Below are 25,903 nucleotides of genomic sequence, written 5' to 3'. Positions count from 1 at the left end.
CCTGGTTTACAGGTGTCCACCCTGCTCTGTATGCATGTGGTGGTTTGACTGAGAACGGCCTCCATGGGATCGTAGATTTGAATATTTGCTCCCAGCTGGTAGAACTGTTTGGGAAGAATTTGGAGGTGTGGATTCATTGGGGGAGTGTTTCACTATGGGTGGGCTTTAGGTTTTAAAAGGCCCACACCATTCACTGTCTCTGCTTCATGTTGTGAATCAGATGTAAGCCCCTAGCCACTGCTCAAACACCATGCCTGCATGCCTTCCTCCTTCCGTGCTCCCAACCATGATGGCCATGAACTCATCCTCCGAAGTATAAGCCCTCAGCAAACACTTCTTTCTGTAGGCCTTGGTCTTGGTGTTTCTGACAGTAACTAAGACAACACAAGGACAATACACTGCAGGTCTGCAACAGAAGCACTGTTCATGTGCAAGACACAGCTCTACAAAGTTCTTGGAAGGTTTCTCCCCACAGCTAGTCACCTGCTTCATGACCCAGAGTTAAAAGCGTCCCACTACCACACAGCGACAGTAGAGCACATGTAGTACTCTGGACTTTACAGCTAAAGGCCCTAATGCTGCCACTGTGGCAGCACAAGCTCACTGAGAAAAAGCAGGCTGAGATCCTAACAATGCCAGGAGGAGGGTAAACAAGGAAGGGATCCTGGTTCCAAGCGTGTGGAACCACGGTGGAACCCAGATTGCAAAGGCGCAGCTGGCACCAACAGCAGAGAGGATAAACACAACCACAGCCTGAATCAGACCCGATGGAGACGGGTGTGGTGGTCCACACCTTCAACCCCAGCACTCAGAAAGCAGAGGCAGGGAGATCTCTTGTTAATTCAAGGCTAGCCTGGTCTACCTGGTGAGTTCCTGGCCATCCAAGGTTACACAATACGACTCTATCTCAGAGAGAGAGAGAGAGAGAGAGAGAGAGAGACAGAGACAGAGACAGAGACAGAGAGAGACAGAGACAGACAGAGACAGACAGAGAGACAGAGAGACAGAAAGACAGAGACAGAGAGAGAAGGAGGGAAGGGGAGGGACGAAGGGAGGGAAGGAGGGAGGGAAGGAAGAAGGTGGATGAATAGCTCACTAAAGGGAAGCCCAGCACACCTGCAGGATGAAGCGCTGCTTATATGGATACTCCTGATCCAAGACAGGATGGCGAGGATCCACAAACATGTTGAACTGTGAGATTCTATTCTTCAATTCTTCATATAACTCAGCCACCTAAAGGGCACATGGAAATCTGATGCCTCAAAGCATGGATGTCACTCCAAGTCGTAAAGACAAATGCACACCACAGGGAGGTTAGGTGAGTGCCCGACACTAGGAGTCATCTTACTCCACACTAATGAGGAAGGGTGGGGGAGGGGCGGGGGAGACAGGATAACACGGAGCAGCAGATGGCCCGTCCTGCCCCAGAGCCTCAGCTTATGTTTGTGATTCAAACTACAGTTGCAACCTTGTGTCATTTAGCCTACACAGTGAGTTTGAGGCCAGCCAGAGTTAGATGAGGGGTTCCCTTAGAACGTTTTCATTCACAGTGTCAATTTTTTAAAATGCAGGACTGGAGAGATGGCTCTGTCATTAAAATCACCGTCTTTAACTCCACTTCTAGGGAGCCTGGCACCCTCACACAGACATAGGCATAGGTGCAGGCAAAATACTAAAGAGCAACATATACATACATACATACATACATACATACATACATACATACACACATTACGTATATATATACATATGTATGAAAATAAACAACTTTAAGTCATCACAAAAGTATCTCAATAAAAATTTAAAAGCAGGGGCTGGGGATTTAGCTCAGTGGTAGAGCGCTTACCTAGGAAGCGCAAGGCCCTGGGTTCGGTCCCCAGCTCCGAAAAAAAGAACCAAAAAAAAAAATTTAAAAGCAAAAACCATAAAACAACAGAGGGAAAATGCTATGATAAACTGAAAGGAATATAACCCAGTAAGACATATTAACATACCAAGTTATACTTAATATGTTCAAAACCCTAGGCTAAATCACTAGTGTGTGAGTGCACATGCTTGCACACACATAACCATTTGTAACTCCAGTTCCAGAGAAGCCAACTGATGGATAATGAAAATGTGGTACATTTACACAGTGGAACACTATTTAGCTGCTAAGAAAAATGAAATTTTCAGGTAAACAGATGTACTAGATACGATAATCCAGAATGAGGTAAGCAACACCCAGAAAGACAGACGTTGGACCTTAGCTCCTCTCAAATGTGGACTTGGCTTCCATGCTTTAGGTAAGGGAGCTTCATCTAGAGCATGCAGAGGTTAGGTCGCTTGTGAAGGATGGGATCTTCCAAGGAAGGGGAAATGGGAGTGCAGGGCTATAAACCGATGGGGGTGGGAGGAAGCTAAACAGGAGGGTTACAGAGGAGAGAGGAGAACTAACACGAAGGGCCCTCTGAAAAGCTGTGTGGAAACCTCCATTCCAGAAGCTTCTCCTGTGTCAGAGAAATCTAAACTGAGTTGCCATATAACGAGAGACAATGTCCTGACCAAACAGCATCTGCTAACGAGTGAAATCCAGGGCTAGAAATGGGTTATGTTCGTTGAGTCGCTGGCTGAAGTGGTCCCCCAGAGCTCCTCCCAAAATCATCACAGGATACTGCTAAGGCCATTGGTTACCCTTCCTAACCTGATGGTAAAGCCCTGTTACCTATGACACACTTATGAAGTGTCCTCATGGAGAGAGAGAGGTGGTGATCACCTAGAAGCTTCACCCTTACTGACTAGTGCCCATGGTGCTGAAAGGCGCTGTCTGGGCTACCAGAGGAGAGAAGGGATCCTCACTCTTCAGCTACCAACCTGGTGACCTGCCCTATACAACAGCAAGCAGCCTGCAAACACACTGGTGCACTAGTGGCACAGGGGTTATAGGAGGAACCATCTCCTTTTCGAGAGGCTTTAGGGCCTTCTTTGTGAGATGGGACCCACACCTGACTATGCTCATGAGGGCAAGAGCCTGAGACCAGACAGGCCTAGGGGAAACCACTGTAGTTCTGCTAAGTGAAGGTGACAATAAAATGAGTTCTAAGGACACACTGCTGCACCAACACAGAAGGACACACTGCTGCACAAATACAGAAGGACACACTGCTACACCAACACAGAAGGACACACTGCTGCACCAACACAGAAGGACACACTGCTACACCAACACAGAAGGACACACTGCTGCACCAACACAGAAGGACACACTGCTGCACAAATACAGAAGGACACACTGCTACACCAACACAGAAGGACACACTGCTGCACCAACACAGAAGGACACACTGCTGCACCAACACAGAAGGACACACTGCTGCACCAACACAGAAAGACACACTGCTGCACCAACACAGAAGTGCCAGGCTGGGCCCTCATCAGGGAAGCTCCTTCTTGCAGGAGATGGTAATTACCACAGACCCACGACTGGACCATGTGGAGAGAGGGAGAGACCTGGGAGCACAGTCCTTCCTTTCATGAATCTGTGTGGAAGATGAGGCTGAAAGACTGCAAGAGCCAAGTATGGTGCGTGACACTAAGGAAATGGCGTCTCCCAGACACAGCAGGGTTAGGCACTAAGTCACCATGTCAGCACACATACGACCTGCACAAAATTCCAGCAGAGTGAAGGAAAAGTGGACAGAATGCCACCCTAACCAAGAAGCTCTCTCTAACTGAGACCTGCCAGGAGAGGGAAATCTGTTTCTCCAAAGGATTGACACTGGGTGTGTCAGCCACACTCCAGGACAGGCCTCATACAAAGGGGTAGTTCATAACACAAAACGAACTCCAAAGCTGGGCAAGGTGGTATGCGCTTTTAATCCTAGCACTTAGAAGGCAAAGACAGGTAGCTTCTGTGAGTTCAAAGCCAGCCTGGTCTACAAAGCACGTTCCTGGCTAGCCAGGGCTACACAGAAAGGCCCTGTCTTTCAAGCAAACAAGCAAATACACATGAACCCCATGTCTTTCTGTGTGCTTTTTGTTGATGGCATGATTTGTTGGGTTTTATCTTTTGTGTTTGTTTGTTTGTTTTTTGCTCTTCTCTTATTTTTTCTTTTAAGAGAGAGAAAGAACATGAAGTTCAGTGGGTTGGGAGGTGGAGAGGATCCTGGAGGACTTGAGGGAGGAAAGGGAATACCATCACAATATAGTGTACAAAAACCTTTAAATAAATGTGTGCGCATACACACATACACACACACACACACACACGCACACTCACACGTGCGCGCGCGCACATGTGCACATGCACACACACACACACGTCCCTTAGCTGGTTATGGTGTCACACACCTATAGTCTCAGAACTCAGGAGGCCAAATGTGGTGGTTTGAATATGCTTGACCTATGGAAGTGGCATTACTTGCCCTTGTTAGATGAGGTATGGCCTTGTTGGAGGAAGGGTGTCACTGTGTAGGTGGGTTTTGAGGGTCCCTAATGCTCAAGCTCCATCCAGGGCAGAAGAGACGGTTGCCTATGGAAGACCATCTACTCTTGACTGCATTTGGTTCAAGATGTAGGACTCCGCTCCTCCTGCACCATACCTGCCTGCATGCTACCATGGTTCCTGCCATGATGGTAATGGACTGAACCTCTAAAACTATAAGCCAGCCCCAATTAAATGTTGTCCTTTATAAGAGTTGCCTTGGTCGGGGTGTCTCTTCACAGTCTCTAAGACATTGAAGCACAGGGATTGTGAGTTCTAGGCTAGCCAAGGCTACTAGGGAGAACTTTCTTTGGGGAGAAAAAAATCCCCCAAGAGGCACTGGTAATAAATGGTATTGAAAGAGCCAGAGTTGGGGTCAATCTAAGGCTCTGGGAAAGTCCAAGCACTAAGACCCTCCCTTCCCTGGAGTAGTTACCTCCTGGAGCAACTGCAAACCAAGCTGTCAGAGACACCTGTGACTCCCAACCATGCCCCCTGGAAAGTCCAGAACAGTCCACTGATCACCAGTCAGCTTGGAGGTCACTTTGCTCCATCAATAATACCCTGCCTAGTCTCCAACTGTCAGAGTCTGCTTGGGGTCGTCTCCCCTTGAAGTGGGAGGACCCCAGCATGCGGGAATTAAACTCCTCTTGTTATTGCATCGATCACCATCTCTGTGAGTCTCATTCAAGAGGAGGTTCAATTCTTACCTCACAGTATTATATGTGAGGCCTAACAAAATAAATATTTTCAATTATTAAATGGTTACCAAAGCTATTCCTGGACCTGGAAAGAAGCTCATCCTACAACTATCGTCTAATCTAATTTAGTGCCAAAATCTAACCTGAGCTATGTGACAGCTCTTCTTCGTTGTCAACTTGACTACATCTGGAATTGACTAAAACCCAGATGGCTGGGGACACCTGTGAAGAATACTTTTCTTAATTAAATCATTTGAAGTGGGAAGACCCACTTCTAATCTGCATCTTTGAGATAAGAAGATAAACCTTTAATCCATAGTTTTTGAGATGGGAAGATCTAGGCCACACTATCTACTGGCAACCTATAAAAAGATGTGAAAGAAGGAAGCTCTTCTCTCTCTATCTGCTTGCTAGCAACAAGTTGAGCCCTTCACTGGCATTAAAGACTACTTCTTAGGCATTCTGCACATACTGAAGACCAGCTGAGACATCCATCTTTGTGGATTACATAACTACTGAATTGTTCTTGGTAGGGAACCATGGCTGTATTAGCTGCACTACATTCTAATAAGTCTCAGATAGAGAGACGGACAGATGGACAGACAGACAGATGGACAGACAAGTAGATGAAAGATAGACAGATATTAATTCTGTTTGTTCTGATCCTGTAGCACAAGCTACACATGTGCACACTCTCCCACAAACACACACTACCCTCAGGCCAGTCACACTATAAATCTGAAGAACACCTGGAGAGAACACTGAAGTCAGAACTCAGGAACCACAAAGCCTCATCAAGGAGTGAATCAGAAGCACAAAGTCCATAATGTGCGTACTTATGTTAATCAGGGAATAATGAAAAGCCCACAGGCTTATCTTGAGAAATTACTACAAAGGTAGCCTCCAAGATTACATGTGTTCATCATACAGTGACATTTAGGGAGAGATTTATAGAATTAAGCAGCTGTCACACTGTAAGGTCCTTTACCCCTTCAAGGTTGAGACAGGGTTTCTCTGTGTAGCCCTGGCTGTCTTAGAACTCAAACTGTAGACTAGGCTGGCCTTGAACACAGAGATCCTCCTGCCCCTCCCTCCCAAGTGCTGGGATTAAAGGTGTGTGCCACCATGCCCCTGGGCTGCTTAATAGCCATTTTTAAAAATCAGTTTATTTTCATCAACCAAGTCAAAGAATTTATAGCTTACCTCTCTGATTCTCTTTATTTGAATGTAATTCAGCCGTCCCCAGTCAAGTTCATCCTTTAAACACATACAATATCCAACATGAGGCCAGAAAGTCAGACGCTGATCTGCTACTATAATACACGTCTCGTCCAGAGCCTCGACAAGCAGCACTCAGCCTATGCAATGCTCAACACTGCACATGAGTGGCCACACACAGGGCGTCCTCCGGAAGAGGCCAGCACCACACTGAATCTGGAAATACAAGAGCCAAACTACACGCACTACGCAGGGGTGACTCAAGGCTATGCTCACAGACATGCCTACCAAAGGTCTTTGGAACCTAATTAGTTTAGAAGAAAAAGCTTTATATGAAAAATAGAAGAAATCCAGGCTACTGAATTAGGTTCCTGTTAAGACTTTTATCCAAATGCAGAGAAAGTAGCAAAGGCTACAGTGTCCTTAATCCTGAGCCAACTTGTTTAGCCTAAAGCCAGCAGGCCGGACGGCAGTGTGAGGCAGAGCTGAGGTATAGAACACCACTCTGCTAGCTGACAGCTTGCTTTCCACAAACAGGAGGGCCAGGTCACTCACACGCCTGCTGCCCCTCCAAGAGGACAGCACAAGGCAACTGCCTGCAGTGATCACAGGCCGTACGTAATGCCATCACAGTGCACAGACCAAGCTGAGACAGAGTTGGGGGATTCTGAGCACTACCAGCCGTCAGTTGAGACACTAAGGAGGAAACAGGACTAACCTTGGGATGCCGCAGCTCTCCTCGCTGTCTGCAAGCCTGCCAGGCCTGAAACAACAAGATCACAGTTTCAAAATAACTCACGAGTGAGTTGAATCTAATTCCAATGTCAACACATGGCTAAACACAGAGAATTTACACATTTAATGTTTTAATCAGCCTCAGGAAACTGCCTCAGACACCTACCCACCACTCCCTCCAGGAATCGCTACTCTGTGAGGGCCACTAGACGCCCTTAGCAACACAGTGAGAGGAAACCTCTATCCACTCACAGCCGGGGGGAGAACACACTGGTGCCTTGGTGGCACCTCCACCTCCAGAGGGAGGCACTCACCCTGAACGCCTCCACAAGTGCCAGGCAGTCACTCCTGCTACTTCCTGAGAAGTGCACTTTGTTCCTGCAAACACATTGATAAGTGTCACCTAGTGCCCTAGGAAGGTGACCCCACAGGGACAACGTTCAGTACCTATATCCATCCAGATGCTGTCGAAAAGGCATCGTGAAAAAGTTCTTCAGAGAAAGAGCTGCCGCTAAAGACAGGAAACAGAGGATGAAGCCTGCCAGCACACGCCAGCACATACTGTCCACACTGTCCCCTCACCTGTCCCCACACTTACCTATGATGAGACACTCATCCAGGCACCCAAATACATGTCCCAGCACAATGAGTTTACCCAGCTGCTGACTGACAGGGAGCTGTGCCAGCACTCTTCCCAGGAAGGTCAATTCACCATCATGAGGGTTTTCGTCCTCTCTCTGCCCACTAACTGCCAGTGCTCCAACCTTATGAAACAAGTCAGTGCCGTTAACAAGTGCTGGCATAGCCACACTCCACTATTCTTAAGGCAGAAGTGCACAGGCAGTGCACTCCAGCTTCTGGAGAATGAGGTTCTGAGACAGCTAAGGTAACCTGCGAAGACCATGGCTCCAACACACTCCGTGTATTTCAGAGCATGATGTCACTGGGAAATAACAGGCAAGGACACTTCCACAGGCCCAGCCAGTCCCAAGCTTAGCAAACGCGGCACACACTGAGCACACCTACATGACAAAGCACATCTGTGGGGGACACAGCTGCTCTCAGGGCCAGTGGGGGAAGTCATAAGAGCAGAGCCTGAGTCAAGAGTGGGCCAAGGAGAGCAGATGGGAAGAGAGTCTCAAGCAGTGGTGGGCAGGAGGGTGAGGACGAGGTGGAGACAAAGCTAGAGAAAGAGCAGAGCAGGCTGGGGGTGACTGAGCAGCGCCGGATGCTTCTCAGGATGGGCCTAAGGATGGAGAGGCAGTGGGCTTCGGAAACACAAGGAGGGGAGCTGAAGGACAGGCCTGGCCTGGGGCTGGAGTCACAGGATGAGTGTTGTAATGGACTAGGAAAGTCAGGCTCCCCCAGTGTAAAAGCCTTAGCTCCCCACCGCTAAGTAGCAGCACAGGTCCCACCTCCTTCAACAGAAGAATGGTGCGCTCGATGTCACTCAGGCTGGGTGGAGACAGCGCGGTTGCCAGCAGAGCTCTAGGTTCACCCATGTCGAGCAACTTCACCTTCAATACGGTGCTTCCCAGCGGACAGCGCTGAAAAGAACAGAATTTCAATAGGGAGATGATACGAAACCACCTCCTATTCATAGGACAGACCTGTGCAAAACAGAGGAGGGAAAGAGAAGCAGTAGAGATGGAGAACGGCAGAGAGGGGTAGGGAAGAAGACAGGACAGAAGGACGCTGGGCACGGCAGCACACCACAATCCCAGCAGCGCGTGGGAGATGGAGGCAGGGGACGCAGGTTCAAGAACAGTGCTGCTACCGGACCCGGACTGAAAACAAAACAGGAAGTGGAGGAGGGACCAGCATGGCATAATGGTTCGTGCTTGCGATCCAACCCCTGGGGCCAGGGGGAGGCAAAAGGATTTGAGTTTGAAACCAGCACAGGCCATAGAAAAACCCTGTCTCCAAAAAGAAGAAAAGAAGAAAAAGTCAAAAGCAGGAAAGAAGGAAGCAGAAAAGACCTAAGGGGATGAAGAGGGTGGAGTTAGGAAGGCAAAGGCCAACCCATGGTCACTCATAAAGGAACCAAGAAGCTGGTGTGCAAAAGCAAACAGTGTTACAGGGCCAAGGACACAGGGCAGCATTCCCCCGATTACCAAGGAAGAACAGGATGACTGGGGTGGCTTGGTGGTTAAGAGCACTGGCTGCTCTTCCAGGACCAGGATTTGGTCCCCAGCCATGACATGGTGGGTAAGAACCACCTGAAATGCTGGCTCCAGAGGACCCAGCTTCCTCTTCTGACCTCTGCAGGCACCTCACGCCTGGAGGCAAAGAAAACCCGTCCACGACAGATAAAATAATCACGAGCAGGGATAGGCTGGAACAGTGAGACAGACGATTTGACAGGTGAAGTCCTGCCACCTAATAACCTAAGCTTGAGAACAATCCACATGGCCAAGGTCAGAACCCCCAACAAGTTCTCTAGTTTCCACATCTGTGTGGAGGTGCTCTCGCCATGCACGCAGACTGGTAAATCCTTGGGGTGGGCTCACTAGCCAGCCAGCCTGGCCTACTTGCTGAACTCCTGAGGAATGACACACAGCTAAGAATAGCAGAAAGTACTCAAGAATGAGAGAGAGAAAGAAAGAGAGGAAGGAAGGAAGGAACGAACGAACAAACGAATGAACGAAGTGGTTGGGAGGGAGGGAAGTGGGGAGGGAGGGAAGGGGGTATCAATAGTATAAGGGTCAGAACAGAGTAAAAAACAAAACAACATGTATACAAGAAGCTAACACAGACAATGAACAGACTTCATTACCAACATCTCAGGAACAACGTGGTCAGGGATGGCGCTGTCCCAGAAGTCCCTGTGGATCAGCCTGTAGCAATATCCTTTAGACACTCGTCCAGCACGGCCTGCAAAAGAGGCTCAACTCCATTTGGTAATGATTACTTTAATATCAGTGTGGAGAGAAATGTAAAGCAACCATTAAACACTGATCACGAAAAACTTTTATCTTCTACCACACTAGGTCAGTAACAACAAACTATCTTACTCTAATATTATCATGAGTAAAATTGTCTTAAACAGTTAAATTAAGATTGAGTGCTGCTTTCTATTCCATAGCCAATGTTTAAAAAGATCTAGTGTAAATGTCCAAAGAAAACAAACTGGTCGCAATGCACTAGAAACCATATTACTTTGAATGATACACATTTCCTGCCCAGGATGTCCCTGCTGCTGTGTCCACCTACAAGACATCCTTCAACATAGCCACTTGATATTAACTAAGAACTATATGTGCTAGAGCTCAGAGCCAGGTTCCGCCCAAGAAGACGATGACACAAAGTGCTCCTTTTGTGTGTGACAATTACTATTGTGGAGTGGAAGCAAATCTTACAAGAAAAAAAGTGAGGAGTGTCCTTAATGGATACAAACCTTAAATAAACAAGCCAGATGTGGTGGTGCTGGCCTTTAATTCTTTAATCAATAGCCAGAACATTCTCTGTGAGTTCAAGGCCAGCCTGATTTACAAAGTGTGTTCCAGGACAGCCAGAGCTACTACATAAGAGAGATTCTGACTAAAAAAAAAAAGTCAAAGCCCCCAAATCAACAGCAAAAGAGTGCACACCCATAACCCCAGTGCACACCCATAATCCCACACCCATAATTCTAGCACTCAGGGCACCAAGGCAAGGGAATCTAAGTTAGGGTGGGAGCAGGCCGGGTCACAAAATGGCTTCCAGGTGTGGCTGGGCTACACAGTGAGAGCCTATCTCAAAAGGGAAAAATGGAGGCCCACAAGTGGGTCAGAAAAGGCCGAGGGGAACTGGACCTCTCCTGCCTCACTCCAGCTCCTGTGAGTGTGTTCCTTCAGTTTCTCTCCTCATACCCTGAGCACAAGAGGATTGCCTATGTAGGTCTCAAGGTAATCTCCCAAGCAAACTAAGTCTTTACGGAAAACTACAAGGTTCAAGGGAACTAACTGACCAGGAGGCAATATTACTCCGTGGAGATAACACCGGGGCCAAGTACCAACCAGGAACCACCCCACTACCCAGGCCTCTGGAGTCATTCAAACTAGCCAGTCTTGAGCTGTCCCCCTGCCTCAGCACTCTATCATAAAATCCAATGAAGGCAAGGTCTCAACCTCGCTCTCCCCTGCTCATCGACTCAGGGTATCTTCTATGTAGCACAGGCTGTACCTCCTGTGTCTGTTTATAAGGGTTTTCATCTTCCCAAGCCTCTCCTGTATCTCCTGTTGTGGCCACATCTGCATGACCTTCTCATGAAAGAACAGACATAAGGCCACAGGAGGGTTTGTCTGCAGAGCCACTACACATGCACAAGTGTGGAAGTAACCTCAATCCAAAGTTCGCCCTGGACAGCTGACTCTAGTGGATGTCAATGCGGGACAGGGGATGGACGTAAGTTTAAAATAGAAATGATAAAACTTCTGTAAGAGACACAAGGGAAAAGCTTCACGACCAAAAGCTACATGAAGAATTCTTGCATGATCCTTACAGCAAAACCTGACCCATTGCTCCTCACCAACGCTTAAAACCTGTTCTCTACAGAAGACCCTGGAGAAGGCTGAGGAAAAATAGATGCCTGTGAAATAAGTGGTTGTCGGCGGCCCACAGCTTTAATTCCAGTGTTTGGGGGAAGAGACAGTAGGTTCACTCTCAAGTTCAAAACCACCCAGGCTACACAGTGAGCTCCATGTCAGCTAATGCTACATAGAAGGCCTTAAACATTAAGCAAATAAATACATAAACAAACAAATAAATCTTAAGAAGCAGAGACAGAGACGGGGTGGCTGAGGAGCAGATAGTAGGCAAGCATGAGGAGTGAGTGCTACTTAACCTTAGGTACCATTAGGAAATTGCAAGTCAAAAGTCACACGAGACGGTATGAGGTGTCCAGTGATGGCTTCTGCTCCCAAGGAAGGGGGAGCGGCTCATACACTATGGAGATGCAGACTGGCCACACTGGATGACTTTCACTGATGAAACCCTTGGCAGCCAGGCTACAATGGCGCCTTCATCATCTCCTGGTCCTCTCTGACAAGGGACTTCAGGAGAGGAGAGAGGGAGTACAGCCGTCAGGAGGCCTGAAGCCAGATTCTGGGTCAAACCTCAGCCCACCTGAGGAGAAGAACCTTGTGCAGTTGCTATTGCTACTTCCCCGAGTCTCAGAATACCACATGCTCACCTCACACCCCTTATGAAAGCTAACTGAAAGAACACACTGAAAACCAGTGTCTGCACTGAGGCAGGAGCATGCCAGTTACTTGGTTTATGCACATAAGTGTTTGATATTGAGGCAGTAATTTCCCAGAGGAATTCTTTGGCCTTCTGCCTACCTCCTTCAGGAGGCTCTCCATAAAGTCAAGCCATCTCTCAGGACACACCACAGATGCTGTCCCCCTGAAGCCAATTCCTGCTACAGGAGAAGGCAACATCTGGGCCTGGCATGTCATGGACTCACTTCTGTGGACAAAGTGTCTATCCCCCAAAGGTCCCTATCCCTTTAATTTGGCACACCAACCCATGAGTCCTCTGTGGGACTCACTAGGGAAAAAACCCTACAAACACCAGGTTTAGAGACAGTCCAAGACAAGTCTGTCAAAATCATTCAAGAGGCCCACTTGAGTGGATCATACAAGTTTAAAGTACTACAGAAGACATGATAGCTGCTGAGACAACAGGCTATCTGTCCCTTCAGAGCTGACTAAGACAGCACAAGAGAAAACATGGAGCCAAGGGTGACTGAGAACCAAGATACTGGTGCTTCAGCTTAAAACCTGCCCCAGTAAAGGAGAAACCTGAGTGAGTGAGAAAACACTAAAACAGAGCTCTCAGGGGGACCCCTGTGCACTGCGTGATCACTGAGGCCTCAGGGTGTCTGCCACAAACACCTTACCTTTTCTCTGGTCACAGCTGGTCTTCGAGGCCCAGCTTAGCCGCAGACTCTGATAATTTGTATCTTCATCACAAACCAGAGTTCGGGTCAGGCAAAAATCTATAACTGCCATAAAAACAAGTGTGAGCACACAGCCAGGTAGGATTATGATAGCCAGAGGGACTGTGCAGCTGCTGGAGGCCGCGTGCTTGCAGACACCCCTGCGAGCGTGCCGACTGCCCGTCATCTCTCGCAACGGGAAACCAAGGTCTCTTTCTAGATCAGAACTGAAGTCTTTGGACCTAAGGACCAAATTGTCATAAAGACCTGTCTGGATGCACCCAAAAGATTACAGTTACTCCAAAATGTCGTTATACTGGAGGGAGGGATGGCAGGCGCATGTGCTGGGCTGTCTGGGTTCAGATTCTGTGTTCTTGTCTGTCTCTGTCTATCTATCTGTCTGTCTAGCAGTGAGTGTTACAAGTCAGCTCGATTCTTACTTCAAGGAGAATCTGTGAGGCAGGTGAAGGAGCTTCCCTCTGGTCAGCACCTACCTCCTGTGCATGGAGGAGTTGTCCTTGGAGACAGAGGGCAGACCCTGCCCTTCTCAGGCTGTGCCACCACCCCTCCTCACCCAAGCCCACAGTCACCTCCCACTACCAGTCTAACACAGTTCTTGGTGATGTCAAGCAAGAACAATGCTGCCTGCATCTCCATTGAGGGGGACTGTGATGTGGAAGCCAAATAAACCCTCTTCTCCCAAGCTGCTTTTGATCACAGTGTTCTATCACAGCAATGGCCGCCTACGAAGACATGCCCCATCCCAAGCATCTCTCCCCCAACACTAGCGCTTCCTTCCCGATTTTCCTATATAACATTGTCTCCTCTACATGGGACTGTAATTCATCTGCTAACTCTCTCCCAGCAGCCTGTAGTCAACATATACAGTCTTCCTCACAGGGGCACTGTAGCCATGGTTACAGGTTCCTTGAGAGTTAACGACTCAAGAGTTAGCAAGCTAAATGCATACAGACTACACACACACACACACACACACACACACACACACACAAACACACACACACACGTGTTAGCAAGCTAAATGCATACAGACTACACACACACAGTGTTAGCAAGCTAAATGCATATAGACTAGAGAGAGAGAGAGAGAGAGAGAGAGAGAGAGAGAGAGAGCGCTAAATACATATATACAAAGAACCAGGCGATGGAGTTGTCATGGCTTCCTTCCAGCTACCTCCCCTTGCTACAGAAAACTTATGCTCAGAGGAAACAGTGATGAGCCAAGATAAGAGACTGGACTTTGTGACCTTCTCTCTGAGTCTCTTCCGAGCATGGGGAGGGGAGAGCAGACCTCAGAGGTCAAAAAAGCCTGTGGGTTCCTCTTTACAGGGAGAAGTGAGCAGAAAAAGGCCTTACCATATTTGACATCAGGAACTGTGACAGAACTCTCTGCAATGTTGGTTGACAGGATAATCTGTGGAGCATCAAACAAAACAGGTTGATGTATACCCCAGTTAGAAAAGGGTCTTGAGGCTGAATATCAGTCTAGACACTGGCTCAGAATGACAAATTGGCCATCTTCGCACTTTATGCAGGCCACTACTCATCAAGAAGCTCCCACCACATGGAAGCCAGGCACACACAGCATAAGTGGTGCTTAAAAGAAGCATTTGTGACACGGCCAAGGGTTTGTTCATGAACCTAGTTCGAAATTGTTAGTGGAGGGACTGTGGACTTGCCAAGAGCCAAAAAGCAAAAGCAGGTAGAATTCAGAGCACGGGTTGTCAGTGTGAGCATCCTAGAGTAGTATCCAAAGTCTAGTTTGCCTAAAGATTCCAAACATCCTCAAGAATATCCGAGATTTGACCGAAAGCTCCGGGTCCCAGACTTTGATCCTCCCAGGGAGCTGTGAGGAGAATCCGAAAGAGCTGACGCCTCCAGATGATTGAGGCCTCAGCTTCCCACAAGGTCATCACTCCCAAGGCAGCAAACTCCCTAGCAGCAAGGCCCTGGGGTCAGGAAATCAAATACACAAAACTCTTAGTTTTGCCAGGCATGGTAGAATGTACCTATAATCTCAGAACTCAGGAGGATGTACAAGGAGATGGTGCTCTGTCTCAAAACAAAAAACCCTATCTTTCAGGTAACTGATTTGCAAAATAACTCACAACATGAAAGTCACAGATTCCCATCAACACATCATGGCCTGGTGACAATGGGAGAGAGGCTCAAACACCAGTCCTTCTCCAGTAAGGGTGAACGTGTCTCACACCTCATCTTCTCAGCCTCCTACCTTTCTGTACCCAGGGACTGGACTTAAAAATACATTATTCTGTTCTTCTAAAGTCACACTGGAATGGAGTGGATAGACCTGTAACCTAAGAAACAAAGCACTAAAATAAAATGTCACATGACACAAGGCAGATGCAAGTAACAATTCAGTGAGGTAATTAGATTATGTAAGGTGTAAGCAGCACAATGCTCTAAAAGCCAAAACAAAGGCTCCCACTTACACATACCTTTTGTGAATCATGTTTGTGAGAAGCTCATGCATATAATTGATCTCACCCAGACCTGGGGGAGGGAAGCAAACGTGAGTTTATTGCTAATAACTGATCTTCAGAGTAAAGTGGTAACGTATTTTTAAGGGTCCTTATTTTTTGTGTACTCAACAGAGAAGCTCTTAGGCCTGCTGCATGTACTGTGCCGTACCCTGCAAATGAACAGTCAACAGAATGAAGCCCCTGCCCCCCAACAGCTCATCTTCCAGAGCAGAAGCCCAGATAATAAGATTTACCAACGGATGGTGAGGTGTGGCTAAGTGCGTGCAGCACGGAGGCTGGGCCGGCGGGCATGTCTGGGGTTTCAGTGCTCTGCTCTGCAGACTGTTTCTATTGTTTGAGAATTCATGCCTTTACCTAATGTGCTTCGATGAAATGGACCCCACATTTCTAGTGCTCCCTCCCACTAATGCCAAACCATCTCTCTCTCCTACCTTCATACCTTCATGTGCCCCTTGAACACACACACACACACACACACACACACCACACACACACATACACACACATACACACACACCACATACACACCACACACACATACACCACATACACACACCATGCACATACACACCACATACACCATGCACATACACACCACATACACACACCATGCACATACACACCACACACATCACACACATACACACACAGCACACACATTCACACACACTACACACACACACCCAAACACACCACACATACACACACACAGCACACACACACACATACACACACAGCACACACACACACACAACACTCACACACACACTCACACACACAGCACACACACACTCACACACACAGCACACACACATATACACACACTCGCACACACACAGCACACACATATACACACACTCACACACACAGCACACACATATACACACACTCACACACACATATACACACACACTCACGCACACACTCGCACACACACTCACACTCGCACACACACTCACACACACACTCACACACACATACACACTCACACACAGCACACACACAGCATACACACACATATACACACTCACACACACTCACACATATACACACACTCACACACATATACACACTCACACACACTCACACACACTCTCACTCACACACACACACACACTCGCACACACACAGCCCAGAGGTCACTCGGTGCTGCCTGAATGTTCATGGGTGGGAGACTTGTCTTCTGGAGCACAGGGAGCCATATCCTTGAAAACCAGTGATTCCCCTCTTCCCAGTAGCCACCGATTTCCATAGCTCCTGGATGGGGTGGAGCTTCCTAAGCCCCACGCCCAGCCTACCCCACACTGGGATTTGTCTCGCTCTTCCTTGTGCAGGCTATGGTGCATGCAGTCATGGCCACTGTGAGTTCACTTCTGTAACCGCACTGGCACGTTCCAGCAATGCTGTTTCTCCACACATCTGCTCCCTCTGGCTCTTTTTTTTTTTTTTTTTTTTTTTTTTGGTTCTTTTTTTCGGAGCTGGGGACCGAACCCAGGGCCTTGCGCTTCCTAGGCAAGCGCTCTACCACTGAGCTAAATCCCCAACCCCTCCCTCTGGCTCTTAACAATCTCTCTGCCCCTCCATAACGGTCACTGAGCCCACGGGGGTGGGGGGACAGTGCACCATTTAGAGCTAAGCACTCCATAGACTTTCATTCTCTGCACAATCATTAATTATGGGCCTATATTAAATCACCACCTACTACAAAAAGATGCTCCTCTCCTGAGTGTTGAGAGACTAATACATGGATATAAAGAGAAGGACTTAGGGGACAGTTTCTTATTACAACCATTTAGCAGATTTGCTGCTATTAGGTTCTCCCTGGTGGCCATGACCTCAGCAGCCTCCAGGTTTTGGCCCAGTAACAGCTATGAATTCCACCGTGTCCAATGGGCTTTTAATCCCTCAAAAAAAGTAGTTCATTGCTCCCATAACACCTATGCCTGCCACTACTGTACCAGTAGGTGGATGCTGCCAGCCACTGCTATTGTAGATCAGAGTTCACAGCTGGGTGAGACTGTCATCGTTCTCCCCAGTTAGCACATACAGAACCTTCCAGCACCATTAAACTAACCAGAAGGAGGTAAACCTTCTGGGTCTGTATCTGTTGATTTCTCCATGTCCTATGAGCACATACATTAGCACCGGGGGTCTTACCACAAGTTCTGGAGGGAACCCAGAGCAATGGCAAGGCCTGCAATGTGTGGGAGCCACACTGACCAACAACTCAAAAGGAAGTGACCTATGCCTGGCATGGAGCTGTCCACTTGGTAACCTAGTTGTGGTTTATGGGGAGTCGCTGCCCAATCATAGGGTAACACCATTTAAACTGCGTTTATAGATAGGAATCGTACATGCTAGTAGGTTTCTATATGGCATTTCCAAAGCTCTTTAGTGTTAGTCAGACCTCCCTAGACCCCCATCTCTGCCCTATCCCCAACCTGTCACATTATTTAACACATCCTGTTTCATTACTCCTGTTAGTCCCCTATGGGTTTTGTCTATCTGTCCAGTCTTGAAATGTGACACCCACCATGGTTCCTTACAAGGTTCCTGACTTGTATAAGTACTTCGAGTTAAATTACACGGAGGGGGTGGGGGTGGGGGCAGCAACTGCACCCAGCACTTGGCAATCCCAGCACTTGGAAGGCAGATATAGGAGAAGCTCTGTGATTTCAAGGTCAGTCTGGTCTACACAGTGAGACCCTGTCTCAAAACTAAGTAAATGCACATGTCTAAAGAGCTGAAGACTGTGTCCGCAAGAAAGAACATGCCGTTTGTCTTTCCGGTTTCACCTCACAGAATGATTGTCTTCAGCGCTACCAATTTAACCTGCAAGTTACTAGTCTCATCCTTCTTTTCAGCTGAACAATGTCCCACTGTGTCTGTGACGTTTTCACTGCCCGTCCGTTGATGGATATCATGCCTTGGCTATTGTAGCTAGAGCAGCAATGCACACGGAGGAGTGAATGTCTGTAGGAAGACAGCAGCCCTTCAGGCCTCAGCACATAGCCACGCCCACCGCACACAGCCATGCCCACCGCACATAGCCACGCCCATGGCACCACACCTGCCATCTTTAGGGTCTGTTGGTTTTCTTTGATCTTAGCCATTTGTTTGCAGTAAGTTGAATTCTCAAAGTAGTTTTAATGTGAATTTCCCTGATGACTAATTTTTTTTAATATTTATCAGCTGGCTTGAAGAGACGGTTGAGCAGTTAATGGTGCCTGCTGCTCTTAGCTCAGAGTCTATCTGTAACTCCAACTCCAGGGGTTCTGACGCCCTCTCTGCTGTCCACAGGCACCAGGCAATGCACGCAGTGACAGACATACATACAGGTAACACCACTTACATACATAAAAATAAACCCTAAATTTAAACATTTTCCTTGGCCACTGTCTCACTGTAAGAACTCTGTTTCCTCGCCCTGGTTTTTAACCGGGTTGTCTTCTTGCTGCTTAGTTTTCGGAGTTCTTTATAGACTCTAGGTAACCGACCCTTGGGCAGATGTATTCTCACCCTGTAAGCTGCGCCTTCATGTGAACAATGGTGTCCACTTGCTGTTGTTGGCCTCAATGCCTGCACTCCTGAGGTCCTGTTCAGAAAGTCCTTCCTGTACCTGTAAGGTGAGTGTGTCCCCGCTTTCTCTATCAGATACTAGGCTATGGTGCCTGATCCACTTGGAATTGACTTTTGTACAGGGTGTGAGATAAGATCTAGTTCTGTTCTTTACATGGGATCTAGTCTGACCAGCCCCATTTGCTCAAAATGCTGTCTTCTCTCCAATGTGTAGTTTTGGTCTCTTGTCAAGGACCCGGTGACTGTAGGAGTGAGTTCAAGCTCATAGGTGACTGCAGGGGTGAGTGTGAGCTCATAGGTGACTGCAGGGGTGAGTGTGAGCTCATAGGTGACTGCAGGGGTGAGTGTGAGCTCATAGGTGACTGCAGGGGTGAGTGTGAGCTCATAGGTGACTGCAGGGATGAGTGTGAGCTCATAGGTGACTGCAGGGGTGAGTGTGAGCTCATAGGTGACTGCAGGGATGAGTGTGAGCTCATAGGTGACTGCAGGGGTGAGTGTGAGCTCATAGGTGACTGCAGGGGTGAGTGTGACTGCAGGGGTGAGTGAGCTCATAGGTGACTGCAGGGGTGAGTGTGAGCTCATAGGTGACTGCAGGGGTGAGTGTGAGCTCATAGGTGACTGCAGGGGTGTGAGCTCATAGGTGACTGCAGGGGTGAGTGTGAGCTCATAGGTGACTGCAGGGGTGAGTGTGAGCTCATAGGTGACTGCAGGGGTGAGTGTGAGCTCATAGGTGACTGCAGGGGTGAGTGTGAGCTCATAGGTGACTACAGGGGTAAGTGTGAGCTCATAGGTGGGTCCTCAGTATTTTTTTCCGGAGCTGGGGACCGAACCCAGGGCCTTGCGTTTGCTAGGCAAGCGCTCTACCACTGAGCTAAATCCCCAACCCGGTCCTCAGTATTTTTATACCAGTACCATGCTGTTTTTATTCTATGGCTCTCTAACAACTGAAAATCAGGCCTAATACTTTCTCCAGCAGTTTTTGTTGTTCAGGATTGTTTTAGATATCCTGCCTGGTCTTTTGTATTTCCATATGAATTGTGAAATGATTCTGTGAGGAATTGCACTGGAATTTAGATGAGGACTGCACTAACTCTGTAGGTAGCTTTGGGTAGAATGACATTTCTACAGCATTAATCCTGCCAATCCTTGAGCAAGGGAGGTATTTCCATCTTCTGGTACCTTCTTCCATTTCTTTTTTCTGTGTCTTAAATTTTTTATTGAGCAAGTCTTTTGCTTCCTTTATTAGGTTAATTTCAAGATAAAATAACTTTTTCAAAGACAGCCTTACCAGTTTGATTTGACTCCATCATCTTTTGTACCAAAATTAGGACAAATGCACCATGACATTGACTAGTAATGACTTAGTTATTTTAAAACACAGACATTCTTTCAGTGTTTTTCTTGTCAGAACAGTACTGACGAGTGTTGGCCACATAAGTAACTTCTTTTCCCTCCTGTTTTCCAAATTTCCTCCAATGAATATACAAAATGTTGCTAATCAAAAAGAAGTTTTTAAACTAGATAGGTAACTCCAGTCTTAAATCTTAGGACCTGGGAGGCAGAAGCAAGATAACATCCATTCTCAGCCAGACAGACACACAGACAGCTCCAGACCAGGCAAGACTACATTAAAGTTGTGTCTCAAAACCAAAAACAAACAAAAAAACAAATGGACTGGAGTGTAACTCAGTGGTGGGTTCTGAATGGGGAGTTGGGTTAGATCCCAAGAATATAAAACCAGTAATAATACTTTAAGGATTTGGTCCTTTTCCGTAGGTTTAAAAATGTGTACTGGCCGCTTACCTAGGAAGCGCAAGGCCCTGGGTTCGGTCCCCAGCTCCGAAAAAAAAAGAACCAAAAAAAAAAAAAAAATGTGTACTGGCTGACAGCATCTGCATCTGCACTGTGCCTCGTGTGGATTATCAATATTTCAATCTTTTACATGTTCAGCTGCGTCTCCCAAAAACAATTTTAGACTCAACTCCAATAACTAAGAATGTGAGCGACCTGACTCAGAATCAGCCATTGCACATACAGTAGCTACAACACGGTCCTAGTGTAGTCAGTTGGCACATTCATCCAATAGGACGGTTGGTCTCATAAAAAGAGGGAAGAACCAGGGGCTGTCATGTGACAGCCATGCAAGTGGAACCACAAACAAACCCCCAGGCCTGAGGCCAGCTATCTGGAGCTAGGCAGAGCCTGTGCCTGAGAGGGAGCATGTCTCCTCACAACTGCTTCCAGAATGCCTAAGCATTCTAACAGCAGGGAAACACACCACTCTTGTTTTGCACATCCAATTTGCAATGCCTTGTTGTAGCAGCCCTGAAAAAACTAATTCATATCTGCTCGAAACAAGTCAATTCATGAAACCCATAAACATAATAGGCCAGACTTGATTTAGATTTGTATGTAACAGAAAGCCACAGAGCTGAAGGCAGATGTGCCTTGGAGACCCTTGCTGGGCTGTGTTTACCTCATGTGAGGATGTGAGGATGTGAGGATGTGAGGATGTGAGGATGTGAGGATGTGAGGATGTGAGGATGTGAGGATGTGAGGAGCACCATCGCCTGCTGCTGCTTTTTCCTGGGTCTGTGGACTCAGAAGTCATGTGACAAATACACACAGATGCTGCCAGCTAGGGGTTGGTTCTGTGCATAAAATCAATCTATTCAGTGAGCAAAATGTGACCAGGATCTGAACCTCATATGGTACATCCCAAAATTAAGCTTCTCTTGTTCCCATCACCAGTGCACAGATACTCACATGTTCTGTGTATATTACCTCTCGGCAACAACATATGTGAATATCGTTATAATTTCATCAAACTGCACTACTCCATGAAGTCATTTTGACAAGGTGTCACTCGACACAGTTGGGACTCTTCAGAAAGGTGCAGGAGGAGCCCATTTTCCTCAGCATCAGAGACTGCTGGGGATGAGCAGGGCTTCCTGCTTTGCTCGAAGTAAGAATGCCCCACTGCAAACTCAGGACATCACTTCACATTCATGACCATCAAAGGAAAGTTCTTAACAAAGCAAAACATCTTACCCGAAATCTCGAAGCTGACAAGCCTGCCTTAAAGGTACTCTTCCTTACTAGAACGCTCTGCAGCACTGCAAAGGTTACGGACAAGCCAACCTGAGCCACGGCTGCTCATGCTCCCATGTCTAAGAGAACAGGCAGCATGACACCACTGTTCAAAAGGTGATGTCCAGAGTATTAAAATTCCAGTCACAAAATCATGACATTCACACCTGGCAGAAACACCAGCACGCTGCTCCGCTCCGACACAAACTGGGCCCCGGACCAGGTCTTGTTCCTGTCAAAATGTGAGGTGAACAAGTTTGAATCAAGGCTGGCAGAGCCCCTGCTGCGTGAGACCCTGATGTTACTGGCTTTGTTGGTGAAAACTCTTGCAGATCCTGTCAGGTGACTCTCTTAAGCTCACACCAAGACTGAGGCGGGCAGAGAGGCCAACCAGGCAAAAGGCCAGAGTTCTTCATTCCCACTGCGCTTGCCCTTACGACACCATCTGCAAAAGTTTTCCTGCAAATTTAGATACTATAATCCAGAACCCAAGATACAAACCTTAAAATAACTAACTATAAGCAGACTTCATTAAGGCCCAGATTATTACTACAAAGGGTGCGTACAGATGCACTTCTTACTACCAGGGATATTTCTGTATGAAATAGAATTTTTCTCCTCCACAGATCTGTGGGCCCTCCCTGCATTCCATGCCTTCCTCTATGAGTCTAGGGACAGCAGGAACGGACACAGGACCCTGCACTGCTCTGCAGCCAATCCCCTGGCTAGAGAGACAGATTAGAAAGTGCATGAAGAAGGAAGGACCCTGTCAGCTCGGCAACAAGACCAAAAGACAAGGCAAAGGGCATGGAGCTGGCACTGGAGCGATGTCTCGATTGTTAAAAAGTAAAAAGTACTGGTTTCTCTTCCAGGGGATCCAGGTTCAACTTCCAACATTAACACGGTTACTTATAAGAACTCTAGTTCCAGGGACCTGAAGTGCTATTCTAGCCTCCATGGGCACCAGGCACACATGTGGAACAGCACAGTCATGCATACAGGCAAAACACTCAGATACACATAAAAAGATTGTAGAGCTGTGTATGAAATGGCTGCTCAGAGAGATGACAGGAGCATGAAGGAGGCAGCCATATAAAAGTCCAAGAAGGGCAAGCCAGGCTGTCATCTGGGAACAGCAACCTCCATGGAGGAGAAGCTAACCCACATGGAAAGGCTGTCATCCAGCACTGGGAGGAGGAAACAACAGATCTCTGGGGCTTACTGGCCAACCAGCCTAGCAGAGCCTAGTCAGTGAGTTCTAGACCAGCAAAAGACATTGTTCCAAATGGTGGACGGTGCCTGAGGGACAGCACCCAAGGTGCAAGCAGAACACACACACGCACGCACACACACACACACACACACTATACACACACACACTATACACAGAGAGAGAGAGAGACAGAGAGAGACAGAGAGACAGAGACAGAGACACACAGAGACAGAGAGACAGAGACACACAGAAACAGAGACAGAGACACACAGAGACAGAGACACACAGAGACAGAAAGATAGAGACACACAGAGACAGAGAGACAGAGAGACAGAGACAGAGACACACAGAGACACACAGAGACAGAGACACACAGAGAGAGATTGAGACTGATTGGGAGGTGGATTCTAACAGGGTCAACAAGTTGCAGGATTCGAGATCAATACCAATGTATAAAAGTGGGCTGGAGGTACAGTGACTAAGGCATATGCTTAACGCGTACAAAGACCTGGGTTCAATACCAGCACCAGGAGGAAACAACCATTGGCTCAAAGGGAAAATGTTAGATGAAATCTGACTTATGGAAATGCAGACTTGCACACCCACTCTGGAAATCAACTGACAGTTCTCCTACCCCAAGATTTGGCTATACCACTCCCAGGCATATACCCAAAAGATATCCCAGTATAGCACAGGGACACTTATGTTAATAGCAGCTTTATTTGTAGTAGCCAGAAACTGGAAACAACTTAGATGTCCCTCAACTAAAGAATGGATAAAGAAAATGTGGTTCATTCACACAATGGAATACTAGTCAGCTACTGAAAATAAAGAGATCATGAAATTTGTAAGCAAATGCATGGAACTCGAGAATCCCATCCCGAGTGAGGTGACCCAGAGTCAGAGAGACGCACATGGTATGTGCTCAGCTATAAGTAGACCTTAGCCAGAAAGTGCAGGACAGCCATGCTACAATCCACAGACCCAAGTAAGACCCTGGGCAGTAAGTGGGTACCAAGAGAGGATGCCCCAACCACACTCAGAGGAGAAACTATAACAGTCATGGATGTGGATGGAGAGAGGGAACTGGGTGGGAGAGGAGGCAAGGAGAGGACAGGGATGGTGAGGTGTGGGGAGGGGGTGGGAGAGGGCTGGAAGTGAGAATGGAAATTGGTGGAGTGGGCATCACTAGGACTAGCTAGAGACCTGGGACCGGGGGCCAGGAGGAGAGGATATAGGGACTCTATGGGGGGTGACCCTAGTTGAGATCCCTACCAGAGGGGGCTATAAAGGCTGAAGTGGCCACCTCCTGTGGGCCAGGGAGGATTTCCAGAGGAGGGAGGAAGACATCAATTCACCCACAAAACCTTCAACCCAAAATGTGTCCCACCCACAAGATATGCAGGGATAAGGATGGCGCAGAGGCTGAGGGAATGGCCGAACAATGACTGCCCCAACCTGAGGCCCATCCCATGTAAGAAAGCCAACCCCGACTCTATTAATGACACTGCTACACATGTAGACAGGAGCCTAACACAGCTGACCGCTGGGAGGCTCCTTCATCCAGCAGCAGACGCAGAGACCACCGCCAAACAGGAGGCAGAGCTCGGGGAATCTTGTGGAAGACTGAGGGATAGGACTGAGGAAACTGGACAGAGCGAGGACACCACAAGAGACCTACAGAGTCAACTACCCTGAGCCCATGGGGGCTCACAGAGACTGAACCACCAAAGAGGGAGCATTCAGGGCTGGTCCTAAGCCCCTACACATCTGTGCAAGTGTGGAGCTTCATATGAGTCCCCTAACAAACGGATCAGATGCTGTCTGGGTCTCTGTTCCCTGCCTTGGATCCTTTCCCCTACCTGGGCTGCCTGGCTTGAGCCTCAGAGGGGGAGGAAGGGCCCAGTGCTGCTGAGATTAAGATGTCCCAGGGTGGGGTGATACCCAGGCAAGGGGGGGCTTCCCCTTCTCTGAGGAGAGGGAGCAATTGGGAGAGAGACTTGTAAGGGTAGAACTGAAGTGGGGCTGTATCGGGATGTAAAATGAATTAAAAAATGAATTATTAAAAGCTAAAAATAAACAATGATTTTTGAAAAAAGCAGTGTTTATCCAAAATTTATGGAGATTCGATCACAAAAGTGACTGTAAGAAAATGTATGGCGTTCAAGACTAGCCTGTACAGGTTCAGCCTGCACTACATAGGGACTGTTTTTTTCCTAGGCAAGCGCTCTACCACTGAGCTAAATCCCCAATCCCTAGGGACTGGTTTTAAATGATATTCACAAGGAGCTAGTGAGGAGCTTAGTTGGAAAAGCCCCTGCCTCCCAATCATGAGACCTGAGTTAGTCTCTAGCCCTCACAGAAACATGCAAGGTGTGGTGACAACATGTGCTTACAATCCCAGCACTGTGGGCAGAGGCAGACAGACGGACCCAGGACTCACTGACCAGCAAGGCT

At 47.7% G+C, this 25,903-nt stretch overlaps 1 protein-coding gene across 10 annotated transcripts in view; it reads right to left on the bottom strand.

Moving 5' to 3' along the window:
- Positions 1-25,903, bottom strand: part of Tdrd9 (tudor domain containing 9) — a 115,429-nt gene that overhangs the window by 41,120 nt on the left and 48,406 nt on the right. For 6 of the 10 annotated variants that reach the window (XR_010052076.1, XM_017594515.3, XM_017594514.3 and 3 more), the window contains 13 exons: positions 22,401-22,465; positions 15,520-15,574; positions 15,294-15,378; positions 14,417-14,474; positions 13,001-13,105; positions 9,893-9,990; positions 8,532-8,663; positions 7,715-7,880; positions 7,564-7,627; positions 7,431-7,494; positions 7,100-7,144; positions 6,367-6,420; positions 1,117-1,233 (listed from right to left, as the gene is read on the bottom strand). Coding sequence is in view for 9 of the 10 variants with exons in the window: in XM_017594515.3 (XP_017450004.1) it covers positions 1,117-1,233; positions 6,367-6,420; positions 7,100-7,144; positions 7,431-7,494; positions 7,564-7,627; positions 7,715-7,880; positions 8,532-8,663; positions 9,893-9,990; positions 13,001-13,105; positions 14,417-14,474; positions 15,294-15,378; positions 15,520-15,574; positions 22,401-22,465 (1,108 nt within the window). In the remaining variant the exon portion in view is untranslated. Of the gene's footprint in view, positions 1-1,116; positions 1,234-6,366; positions 6,598-7,099; positions 7,145-7,430; positions 7,495-7,563; positions 7,628-7,714; positions 7,881-8,531; positions 8,664-9,892; positions 9,991-13,000; positions 13,106-14,416; positions 14,475-15,293; positions 15,379-15,519; positions 15,575-22,194; positions 22,372-22,400; positions 22,466-25,903 lie in introns of those variants that run through there. The other 4 variants (XM_017594516.3, XM_063261791.1, XM_039113388.2 and 1 more) reach the window with 3 other exon arrangements.

The sequence above is a fragment of the Rattus norvegicus genome, chromosome 6, assembly GCF_036323735.1.
Source record: "Rattus norvegicus strain BN/NHsdMcwi chromosome 6, GRCr8, whole genome shotgun sequence".
Classification (NCBI taxonomy): Eukaryota; Metazoa; Chordata; class Mammalia; order Rodentia; family Muridae; genus Rattus; species Rattus norvegicus.
This window is presented reverse-complemented; position numbering and strand designations above follow the sequence as displayed.